Here is a 13148-nt window from a genome sequence, read left to right on the forward strand (position 1 = left end):
CTTTACCTTCCTTTTCAGTTTTTACCTTATATAACAACTCTAAAACGTAAGAAGTTTTTGAAACGTCACATCAGTAAGGTTCATAAAGAGTGGTATTTACAGCTTCAGGCAGATAGAATTCACTTAACTCAGTAAGTAGAGTAAGCTTATGCCTAAAAAAAAGTTCTAGAACAAATATCAACAGTAAGGAAGCTTCAATAACAAAATATAACACGCGGAAAAACAAGTGGCCATAGTTAAAGAGATGTTGCAACCAGTGGCAGAGCCAGAATTTTCACCCTGGGAATTCAAAGGTATAAAAAAAGTAAACACAGAGAAGCCAAGAGAATTCAATATTTACTGTATATATACATAAAGAAAATAATTTGAACTTGTATATACAATGACTTTTTCTGGTGAAGGGGATTCAGATGAACACTCTTGCTCCCTAGCTCTGTCCTTGGTTATTGCAGCATCCTGTATCTAAGGGAGGTCACGTCGATATACCTTTTTGACTAAGAAGAAATCTCAGGGGCTCAGAATGGTTGAATCAGATCGCTAGCTTTGAGAAGTCAACACTACGTCTTTTTGAGCGTGTACTAATAATCACAAACAAATTTCGACCTCAAGAACGATCTGGCCATATTTAGACGTCAAAGTATGTTAAGATACTTTGCTAATCCAAAATGAATACGTAAACAGCATAAACATTTCTTTTTTGACTTTCATAATTACAAGACTCCACAACGGCACCAGAAAATAGACGAAGTACAAAAATTAGGATTTTTTCAGAATTAGAGAACTCGACGTACTGATGGAATATTTTTTTCTTATAATTGAGCAATCCTCAAACTCCAGCTAAGGTACGGCAATCGGTAGATGAAGGGTCCTTCATTCGAAGATTACATTGTGCAATAGGTTAAGAATAAATTCTTTTGTATATGTATAATTTTGTTTTTGAATCTCTCTAGCTCCACCACTGGCCCTTCTCCGCTCATGATGTGCGCCTAACCTATATACCCACTGATAAAATTATTATTAGAGAAGTGAAAAGGTACAAAGTGATTAATTCAACTATGTAGATAGTTCTTACCATCACTTTTTAAACATAAGGGAACAAGATAAATCGCGCGTGCGGTTAATCCCCGGAAATAACAAAATCTAACGCATTACAACTGTGTAAATCACCCTGTTTGACATCCTAATATAGGATCAACGGGTCTTAGAAAGTGTTTTTAATTACCGTGATGTTCGGGCTAGCTTAAGCACATAAAACTTTATGGTCCCTGCCACTCCTCCAATATAAGCTATGATGAGCTGCAATAGCTTCTCTTAACAGAACCTGGTAATATATCAAGAAAAAAGAATACTACTTCCATTTACACTGCACCAGAAATTTGAATTTATGATATTACAATGAATAAGAGATTGAAATATGATAACTCAAAGAAGAAGAAAAAAGTATCTTGATCGTATACGAGTAAATACTAAGTAAGTAACTTTAAACGAATCCGTTCTGAATGCTTTTCAGATCAGATTGAGGCCATAAGCCAGATGATTCTTTAGATGTCTTAAATACAGAACCATTACGTTCCAATTGATTCCGAGATAGAATAAAGATCGCTCCAATTAAATGTATGCAATGGAGTAACACGTCACCATCTGAAAATCTGTACTTCGGGGTGATTGAATAAAGATCGTTACCTTGTATAGTAAACAATTGATTCCAAGATTCCTTGACACCATAGTCTTTCATTACCCATAACTTAAAAGGGTACTTTCCGTGATGAGCATGCGTAGAATAAACACAAAGCACTCCTCCCAATACCGAAACGCCATGTTCGTTGTAATCCATGTCGGAAATCAAGTGCATTCCCTCTGGCAACGCTATTTCTCCGTAGACCTCACTTGAACTACTAAATGAAGCCACAGATTTTTTCAGTGACAAACCAAGCCAATGAAATGCTCCGTGTACAAATGCCAGAGTGTCCATATTAGCCAACGACACGGGGTAAATGCCAGTAGGATGTTTATCAATTTTTCTCCAAGAACCACTTTTCAGCGCGAGAATTTCACTGTGTGCTTCGAGATCAATCTTAAGGATCTTATAGTCATCACTAGTTGAGTCATATCCCAATCCCCAAGTATAGAAGTCCTCCGGTGGAAATTCTGGAGGAGGAAGTGCTATTTATTCTCTTGTGGAGGGGTTCCATAGCAAAAGTACTATGAGGTCTGTAATCCATGTTGAAAACCAAGAGCATTCCCTCTGATAACGGTATCTCTCCATACACCTCGTTTGAAATAGTAAATGAAACCACAGAATAACTCAGTGAGGAACCAAGCCAATGAAATGCCCCATGTACAAATGCCAAAGAGTCCATAGCAGACAAAACAGGGTAAACACTAGTAGGATGTTTATTCGTTAATCTCCACGAACCACTTTTCAGCGCGAGAATTTCACTGCGAAATTTGTGATCAATCTTGAGGATCTTATAGTCATCACTAGTTGAGTCATATCCCAATCCCCAAGTACAGAAGTCCTCCAGTTGAAATTCTGGAGGAGGAAGTGCTATTGATTCTCTTGTGGAGGGGTTCCATAGCAAAAGTACTATGAGGTCTGTATCAGGACAATTACGAACCCCGATAAAAGCCAAGCCATCGTAACAACCATATAATTTGCATCTTCATGGTTTACCGCTAGAAGTCCAAGCAAGTTTATGTACATCCTCAGCCAATTGAACCGACGATAAAGAGGAACAATACAAGGAGAACTTGCCGTTAAGAACAAGAATTTTTTGGGAGTTTCGGTTATTCTATGCATGATGGAGATGCTTCATCATAAAGTAAGGCTCGGAGATTAATGTCATCCAAAACTTTGAAACACATTTGAATCGAAGAAGAGACCGCACAGGTAGCCTGCTGAGAATGTCCATAGTTATTTCTTCTTGCAAGGGCATTCCCATAGCCCATCAGCATTCATCTGCTTTGTTTTCTTTGAATGTTTCATATCACTCTTCCCTGGAGAAAAGGACCAAAATCATCCATAATGTTTGTGTTTGGATCAAAATCATACATATTCTTTCACATGGAGCACTAATAGTACATTATGTTTGCATAAGTGGTGCACTTTTAGTCAAACTCCCAAATAAATTTAACGGAAAAGAACAAAAATGCCCCTGAACTTTTAGAAAAGGTATAAAAATACCATTTATTCATCTATTTTGCTAAAACTACCCCTCAATTCAACTTTTTGGCTCATTTATTCCCCTTGACTAACGGACAACACTATTTAAAAAAAAAAAAATTAAATTAAATTGCACATGACATTTTATTACTGAAAAATTGATTTATTCTTTTAAAAAGAAATCTGAAAAATCGTTATTTGTAGAATAAGGAAAAATAATTTTTCAACATCCGTTTCTTTAAAAAACAAATGTAGTAAGCCTTTTATATATATATATATATATATATATATATATATATAAAAAAAAACAGAATTGGATTTTCATTAAAACATGTGGAATTTTTTTAAGTTTGGAAAACTTTTTTTAACGGGTGGAAACCTCATTTCTTTTTTAGAAAATTCAATATTTAAATCTGAAAAACTGATTGTTTTTTTAAGTAAAATGTGCAAAACTAATACTCCATAATTTTCTTCTAGATTTAAAAAAAGATGGTTTTCTGGTTTTTTTATAAACACAGTTTTTCCATAAAAATTTTAATTTTTTCAGATTTTTATAAAAATCCAATTTTTCACATTTTGAAAAGAAAAAAAATTAGTGTTGTCCGTTAGTCAAGGTTTTACTCGTTAAAAAAAAGTTTTCCAAATTTAAAAAAAAAAACAAATTTAAAAAAATTCCAAGGTTTCAGATTTCTTTTTAAAAGAATAAATCAATTTTTCAGTAATAAAATGTCATGTGCAATTTTTTTTTATTTTTTTTTTTTAAATTAGTGTTGTCCGTAGTCAAGGAGAATAAATGAGCCAAAAAGTTGAATTGATGGGTAGTTTTAGCAAAATAGATGAATAAAGGATATTTTTATACCTTTTCTAAAAGTTCAGGGGCATTTTTGTTCTTTTCCATTAAATTTATTTGGGAGTTTGACTAAAAGTGCACCACTTATGCAAACATAATGTACTATTAGTGCTCCATGCGAAAGAATATGTATGATTTTGATCCAAACCCAAACATTATGGATGATTTTGGTCCTTTTCTCCTCTTCCCTGCAATTAAAAATTGTACCCAAGGGTGCATCTTAGGCTAACATATTTTTCCCTGAACATTTTGAGTTTATGAGTTTTAGCTTTTAGAAAAAACAGCTTATTAGGTTCTGCAAAAATACATTCGAGGTATGGTTTCAACAAAACCTAGTAACTTTGGCTCAACATTGTATCTGTATGTTAATATACATGTAGAAATAATCTAGCTCCGCCTTTGTGTATTAAGTTAATTTTTTAATACAAATACAGGATTTAACCCGTAATACTCTAGCTCTGTCCCTGTAGGCAGTATTTAAGAGTTGCATAAGAGCTAACTCCAATACTGCCATTCGAAGGACATAAAAACGCACAAACACACACAAAAACAAGCAGAAAATATAGAGAGTAACAAATACCTTTGAAAAGATTTATCTTTTGTGTCATCTTTGGAGCTTCCTCTTCTCTATTGCTTTGATTTGAATGCTTAAAGGTTCTCTTAAAGATTCTCTTTTTATTCTTTTCCTAGTTTGATATGATATGTTATTTCCTTCTTTTTTTTTCCTACTTTTGATATGACACGTTATTTCCTTTTCTTTTTTTTTCGCTACTTTTGATATGACACGCTATTTTCCTTTTTCTTTCTATTTCCTACTTTTGATATGACACGTTTATTTCCTTTTTCTATTTATTTTCCTACTTTGATATGCTACGTTTTCCCTTTTTCTTTTTTATTTTTGTTTCGATAATTTATTAATCATCACCTTAAATCATTCACATTACAACCCTCCAACAATCTAATAATTACGTTTAACTTCTAAGAAAATAAAATTTACTTATTTAAATATATGAAAAGATCAAAACCACAAGTCTTAATTATTATAAGAGGAAAAAGTTCAAATATGTCATTAAACTATCAGAAATGGTCTATTCATGTCACTCGTTAATAGTTGGTCACAAAAATGCCACCGACGTGACACATTTGGTTCATTCGTGCCACTAACCACTAACAGAAGCCTATTACTATCAGATTTTTCCACGTTGCATCATTTAAACCCTTTATTACTTACTAGCCCCCACCCCTCTCACCCCATTTTTACGGGTGGCATATGTGAACCATTTCGTTAAGTTCAATGACATATTTGAGCCATTTTCCATTATACTACGTACGTCCACATTAATGTAAAACTTTAGGGATTGGTGAGTCTTGTTTAAGGGGGAAAATATTCACTCTGTATTTTTGTACTCTCTTTTATGTTAGTAGATTGTTCGTCTCATCTCGTATGAATATAGGCAAATTGATCAAATCACGTTAAGTTATTTTCTTTTATTGTCTGATTTTATTGTCGTTCAAAGTTTACTTTGTTAGATTCCGCATGATACCTGGTTATTTCGATCTCAACAGGTTCTACCGTTATCTGACTACGTACCTCTGTTTCTTTATTAACTACATGCATATCGACGAAGATTTATGCTCGATGTTACTCGTTCTATGTTGTTAAACGAATAACTTACATAATTTCTATTTATTTCATGATGGAACTACTTTTGCAAAATCAGATCACCAGCCATCCTTGTTAGATAATATGAAACATATATGAAGTGGGATTTTCCCACACCATAAGGCAAAAAAGAGTTTGAAGACTTTATATATTAAAAGTCTTGGTATTTTTCAGTTTTTATTTAAAAATTGAATTAAATGAACATGTCTGTTCATGAAACAAGGTGACTATTCAAAATAGTCACTTTTCTAACTCTATAAATAAGTTCTTCCTCATGAAGTGGCTAAGAAATATATGTAGGTATAATCAGGGCTTTGTTGTATCCCGAAGGAAATTGCTTGTATTTTCCCCAATATGTATACGGGCAATATATCTTTAAGGAAAGTCGATTGTTCCATGCCTCAAAGTCATTTCTTCTTCGGTTATGATTTCCTATTTTTAAACAATCCTAGTATTTATGTATTAGATTCCCCTGGAGTTTTCCGGCTGAGGTTCTCGATGCAGAGGTGTGCTCCAACTTAGCTTTAACAGGTAGAATTCCAAAGTATTCTCTTCCGCTAACTTTTTAGATTCATCAGCACGTCGACATAAATCCCAATTCTCTCACAGCTCCCACTCCTCTTGTTGACAGAAGGAAAAAGAAGGGAACATAGACATTAATAGGGAGACACTATACGCTACGAGGAGAAAATGCCATGGCAAGTCAAGAAGTGGAAGAATGTGAGCGTGTAATAGCCTGTTTGGCCAAGCTTCAAGGAAGATAAAAGTGCTTATTTTTAAAAAATGAGGTGTTTGGCGAAGCTTTTAGGAGAATATTAAGTGTTTTTGAGTAGTAGCATAAGGTGTTTTTTAGAAGCTAATAAAATTAGTTTTTCGCTGGAACATTACCCAAGCACAAAGTAATGTTCTAATACAAAATTGCTTTTCAAATTAACTAGTGAAACATAAACTGTTAATCGCCGAAAGTACTTTTTCAAAAAGCAATTCTGCCAAAAGGACTTTTCAAAATAAACCGATTTTGGAAGCTTGGCCAAGCATACTATTAGCCTAGGAAGTGATCCGTCGACTTATACTCCATTTTTCGTTATTCTAACACAGGTGCAATAAGATATTGCTTGGTTGGGGAAGTGGAGCTTGTGGAATATTTTCTGTCCATCTTTAACTCGAGTGATGAATACAAGAAATGGGCCAAATTGTCATTATCAGGTGATGTTGATTGTGCCGAGTTAGAAGAAGACAGAAGAGACAATATTTAACAGATCACACACTGTAAGCAGTTTAATAGGATATGTGTTTTAACGTCTTTCTTTCCTCTTTGCTATATGCTTGTTCTGTTTCTGTAGTCAAATTTATGAAACTGCTCTTACAATATTAGATGCCAGCTATCCAAGTCATTTGGCACACTATTGGTAGTATGGGAATTTTGGAAAACAAAAGGCTACAGGGTTCATGTTCTTCTGTTCATGCTTATCTACTTTATACGGAATAATAAGTTGAACACTCTAAGAAATGAACAAAGCTCATCTGCGTACTAACTGTACTTCTAGCACGAGTTAATTGTTCACCTGCACTATGCACCTTTGATAATATAAGTTCAATAATCATTGTTCTATCGTGCCTTATAGACACGACATGGCGCAGTTACAGCTTACCGAGGACATGACCTTAGATAGGAGGGTTTGGAGGACCCATATTAGGGTAGAAGGCTAGTAGATAGTCTCATTACCCTGCCTTATTAATAGTCGCATTATCGTAGTATAATTTCTTGTGCTCTAATTTATGCTATTATGCTATTATCTGTTATTTCCTGTGCTTTGATTATTCTATGTTATCTGTGTCGCTTGCGTTACTTCATTTCCATATCGCTTTGAATCTCTTAGCCGTATCTGACCTCTTTTTATGTTTTTATTGAGTCGAGGGTCTCTCGGAAACAGCCATCCTACCTTGGTAGGAGTAAGGTCTGCGTACACTCTACCCTCCCCAGACCCCACGTTGTGGGATTTCACTGGGTTGTTGTTGTTGTTGTTGTATCGTGCCTTATAGCCTCTGCAAAAAGCTTATATTTTTCACAAACCAGTTGAAATTACTAATCAGGAAAAAACTTCTTGTTTGCACCCAAGGGTGTGGCCTAGTTGTCAAGAACCATGAGTCTGATGTTCCAATCCTGGTGGACGCAAGAAAGACTAAGTCTTGGTGGGTAAAGTTACTCGGTACCCGGTGGAATAGTCGAGGTGCACTCAAGCTGGCCCCGATGCCATCATCACAAAGAAAAAAAAAAGTCAATTTAAATAACTTGTCCAGTGTGCTTTCCAGCCTTAAATATCTGGAAAAAGGTGTCATTTCCGGTATCCATTCTGCTATAACCAATGCTGTTGAATGTCTGAGTGGATATACATTTAATCTTTTGATAATAGCCTCCACGTTACACTCTCTCTAGCAGAGAAAAAAGTGTCCTTTGACAGATGAGACCACTTCTAGGAATGACATATTTTTGTTTCCGCAATGTGCCTTCGTACATAGCAACATGTGATTATAACAATTTGATTATTCGAACATTAAGTGGAACGTCAGTAGATGCTCTAACCGTCACATTGATGTCGATTAAATGACGAAAACGAGGAAAAGAATTTTTGCTTAGTAAAATTACAAGGAGACACACAAAAAGATTTAAACAAACTTGTAGCAATACAAGTAATGCAGTGGATGATCCATGATTTTCATTCAGGGGATTCGAAAAAAATAACAAAAGCTAAATATAAAAACTAATGTTGTCAATAAGAATTAAACCTCAGACACTAAAGACAATTTTGAACACCAAACACTGTAATATTTTCCCTCAGGCCCCTTTAAATCCTCCCCTGAAGTAATGGTTAAACAGTTCAAGTACCACAAAACTGAAGTACAGTAGTGGACTGGAAGGAGTAAGACCGCAATTCTTATTTTACATTTTTTGTTAACCCCTGAAAATAACAAAATCTAACTCAGTACTACACTGTAGATCACCCTCTTTGACATGCTTCTATACTATCCCAATGGGTCTTAGACAATTTTTTATATATAACCAAGGTGTTTGGGCCACAGCTTACGCACCTCGACTAATTTCAAAGGATACATACTACCTCCACCAACACAAGTACTGGTAAATTATTCAAGTTGGACAGATGGGAAGAAATCACGAGTATTTTTGCCTCCGCTGAAAATTTGAACTTGAGAGCTCATGGTTCTCAACTCACTTCATTGACAACTAGGTTAGGCTACATCCTTAGTTGCAACAGGTCTTAGCAATCAGTGTACAATATTTACCAAAAGCACATGCACTCCAGAAATTTGCTTGGCAAAGAAAAGTTAGATCAAGCACATAAAATTTTATGGGCCCGGCCACTCCTCCAATATAAGCAATGATGAGCTACAATAGCTAGCTCTCTTAACAGAACATTGTAATAATTCAAGAGAAAAGAATACTACTACTTCCACCTAAGATGCACCAGAAAGTTGAATCTACGATATACAATGAATAAGAGGTTGAAATATGATTCCTCAAAGAAGAAGTATCGTGATCATATACGACTAAGCAACTTTGGAGAGATCAAGCTTTCTGTATAAACGAATCCGTTCTGAATATGTTCCAAATCAGATTGAGGCCATAAGCCAGATGATTCTTTGGATGTCTTAAATACAATACCACTACGTTCCAAATGTCTGCAACAGAGTAACACTTCACCATCTGAAAGCCTGCATTTCGGTATGATTGAATAAAGACTGGTACCTTGTAGGGTAAACAATTGATTCCAAGATTCCTTGACACCATAATCTTTCATTAGCCATAACTTAAAAGTGTATGTTCCCTGATGAATATGAGTAGAATAAACACAAAGCATTCCTCCCAATACCGTAACACCCTGTTTGATGTAATCCACGTAGAAAACCAATTAAGAGCATTCCCTCTGGCAACGGTATTTCTCCGTACACCTCATTCGAAATACTGAATGAAACCACAGACTTGTTCAGTGAAGAAGCTAGCCAATGAAATGCTCCATTTATAAATGCCAAAGAGTCCATACCAGACAACACAGGGTAAACACCAGTAGGATGTTCATCCGTTAATCTCCACGAACCACTTTTAAACGTGAGAATTTCATTGCGTTTTTTTCTATCAATCATAAGGACCTTATATTCACCACTAGTTGAATCATATCCCAATCCCCAAATATAATCTTTCTTCAGTGAAAATTTTGGAGAAGGAAGTACTATTGATTCCCTTGTGGAGGGGTTCCATAGCAAAAGTATGAAGTCTTTATCAGGAGAATTACGAACCCCAATAAGAGCCAAGCCATCGTAACAGCAATATATTTTGCAACCCCATGGTTTACCGTTATAAGGACAATCAAGTTGTTGTATATCGTCAAACAGTTGAACCGACGATAAAGAAGGAGAATACAAGGAAAACTTGTTGTTAAAATGGTACCATTGGCTAACAAGAATCTTTTGGGAAATTTGGTTAAGCATGATTGAGATGCTTCATCTTAAAGTAAGGCTCAGAGATTAAGTTTTTCCAAAAATTTGAAACACATTTGAATTGAAGAAGAGACCGTACAGGTAGCCTGTTGAGGATGTCCATAATTATTTCTTCTTTCCAGTGAATTACAATAGCCCCATCAGCATTCTCAGAAGGCTTCACAACTCTCTTCCCTGCAATTAAAGATTATGCTTGTTCCCATATAGTCCATAATACACAAGCAGCAGAGCACCCCATATGCCTAAGTCTCGATATGCTAACAGAAGCAAATTCAGAATTTTGAGTCTATGAATTTTGTATTCTGGAAAAAAAAAATTAATTGGTTCTAGAAAATCTTATTATACTAAAAGTAGAAGCTCCTACCTTCAAGGGTCGTCTACCATTATTTCCTACACTAAATCAAAATCTAATTAAATAGTACACTTATTGTTAATTATTGGAAAGTTTAAGGAATTCTTAGTGGCTGCACACTTTTATAGTATGTTTTATTGATTTCAATCATTAGATGACTTAGTAATAATTAGGTGTGATATAATAAAATTATCATTCTATTTTTGACTCCTTAATAGACGTGCTTAGTCAATACATAACATGTCAAAAAGGACGGAGGGAGTAATGTTTTAATTACATAAAGATTGAATCAGAAGTCCAGCAGCTGCACTTAATTCCCCCAAAATGTTATTCACAACCTCTTTAGAAGTATATCAGGTTCTTTGTCTTGGAAGCTCTAAAGCCTTGCCTTGATATGTGCATTTAAAATTTTTACAACTGCCAGAATATTTCTTTAAATTTTTATACATGTATGCCAACTATAAATTATATATTCTCATGTCTGCCTTTTCAAACTTGATTTTTCATATTTCCAGATGAATTTTGATCTTTTTGGCATATAAATATTAGCTAAATAATGCCTTGAGCCTTTTGGTTATCTGGCCTTTTTTTATTATACTCTTTAAATCACACTGAATTTTTTAAAATATTCATAACACCTTTAGTCTCTTCAATTACTCACATTTATCATATGATATTTAAACCTCCTTTATCTTCTCCTGTTCCCTAGATCTCATATACATGTTTCCCCAATCCCAATTCGGAAGTAGCTATTCTGTCCAATTGGTTACACATTTTAATTTGTAGTTATTGTGGCTTCCTAGAGTTCTGACAGCATTCTGCTATCGCTACCCTTTCTAACATGTTTTGTTCTAATGATATCCTTCACAAGATTATATCTCGGACCAGTAAGCTTTTTATGGTCCTAGAAAGATCTTCCGTGGAAGGCGAGTTCAACTTCTTGGAATATTTAGAAAAATTCATATTAGAATTTGATTTTAAAAAATATTCAAATCATCTTGTCCTGTCTACTCCTGGATAATGTTTATCTATTATTTGACTATGAGAATGATGGAAGATATTGGCTTCTATTCTGAAACTTTGAGAAATTTTGTAGTTGAAGGTGAAGGAGTCATAGATGGTAAATGAGATTGTTAGCTTTCAGTCATTATATTACATTGTATATTGCACAATTTTCACTTTTGCAACAACACTCTACAGTCATTAACCTTTGATAGAAACTTTAAAGTTTGGATCCGCAAAAAATACATTTGACAAATTATGAAGTTTTGTAGTTAGGACAGAAACAAGTAAGATAGAAAAATGGCATGTAGTTTCTGCATTTCTACCCAAACAATCCAAACACACTTGGATGGGCGCATGTATTAAGAAACTAGTTTATTATACATATTCAGTGTATTTCTTAATACAAATAAAGGATTTTTGCCAAAGTTACTAATTCTACCAAACCTGTTTCCTGTACTCTAGCTCCGCCCATGTACAAAGAGTTTAAGTTAGGTTATAGTAGGTGTTCAATGGAATAGTCGAGGTGCGTAAAAGCTAGCTCAGATACTACCGTTACAAGAAGGACTAAACACACACAAACAAGCAGACAATACACAGATTCAGCAAAAGAAGAAGATACCTTTGCGATTGGGAATTACTGATTTCTTCATCTGTTGGCCTTTGAAAAGATTTGCCTCTTCTCTAGTGCTTTGATTTGTGTACTTAGGGTTTCTCTTTTTCTTAAACTTTGTTCTGTTTCCTACTTTTGATATGACAAGTCTATGGGCACGCGCAATGCGCGTGTATCCCGGATTAATAAATATGGAACTTTAAAACACACAAAAGATAAAATATTCTCTCCGTTTCAAAATGTTTGTATTTTCTTTCCTTTTTAGTCAAAGTCTTTTCCTTTTTTGGCAACTCTTCAATCTCAACTTTTCACATGGCATGTTTAAGACCACAAGATTAAATGACAGTTTGGTCTATTCTACACATCTTTAATTTAAGACCACAAAGTTTCAAAAGTCTTCTTTACTTTCTTAAACTTCATGTCAAGTCATAACCAGACAACATTCTGAAATGGAGAGACACTGACAAAAATATTATTAGAGAAATCCCCAGAAATAACAAAATTTAACTCGTTACAACTCTGTAAATCACCCTATTTGACATCCTAATGTAGGATTCCACCGGGTCAGATAATTTTTTTATAACCGTGATGTTTGTTAGCTTAAGCACATAAAATTTTTTGGCCCTTGCCACTCCTCGAATATAAGCAATGATGAGCTACAATAGCTTCTCTTAATAGAACCTTGTAATATTTCAAGAAAAAAGAACACTACTACTTCCAACTATACTGCAGCAGAAAGTTGAATTATCACATTACAATGATTTTACAATACAAAACTTGACTTTAGTGTTACAAAAGATTAATTTAGTGATTTTACTGTAGCCAAATATAGTTTTGTGATTTTAGTGTTACAATAAATTTAGTGAGCATCGGCAAAATTAACCCGAATAAAACCCATATAATATGTCCTTTGGCTGGTGTGTCTCTTCGCATAAAATTTGACATATACATTGTTTGGTTTATGGAATCTGGTTCTATAATTTGTTTCCG

General features: G+C 34.5%; 1 protein-coding gene and 1 pseudogene across 1 annotated transcript; both read right to left on the bottom strand.

Annotated features, from left to right (window-relative positions):
* Positions 1 to 1480: 1480 nt before the first annotated feature.
* Positions 1481 to 1972, bottom strand: LOC132601987 (uncharacterized). The gene has a single exon (XM_060315027.1). It carries the CDS (start codon positions 1970 to 1972, stop codon positions 1481 to 1483), a length of 492 nt encoding a protein of 163 aa, XP_060171010.1.
* A 133-nt stretch (positions 1973 to 2105) lies between these two features.
* LOC132602693 (F-box protein CPR1-like) lies at positions 2106 to 3406 on the bottom strand (annotated as a pseudogene).
* Positions 3407 to 13148: the final 9742 nt, after the last annotated feature.

This window comes from Lycium barbarum, chromosome 7 (genome assembly GCF_019175385.1).
Source record: "Lycium barbarum isolate Lr01 chromosome 7, ASM1917538v2, whole genome shotgun sequence".
Taxonomy (NCBI): Eukaryota; Viridiplantae; Streptophyta; class Magnoliopsida; order Solanales; family Solanaceae; genus Lycium; species Lycium barbarum.

Coding starts and splice junctions, on each gene's coding strand:
- LOC132601987 (XM_060315027.1), bottom strand. CDS start 1,972: ATGGACACTCTGGCATTTGTACACGGAGCATTTCATTGGCTTGGTTTG.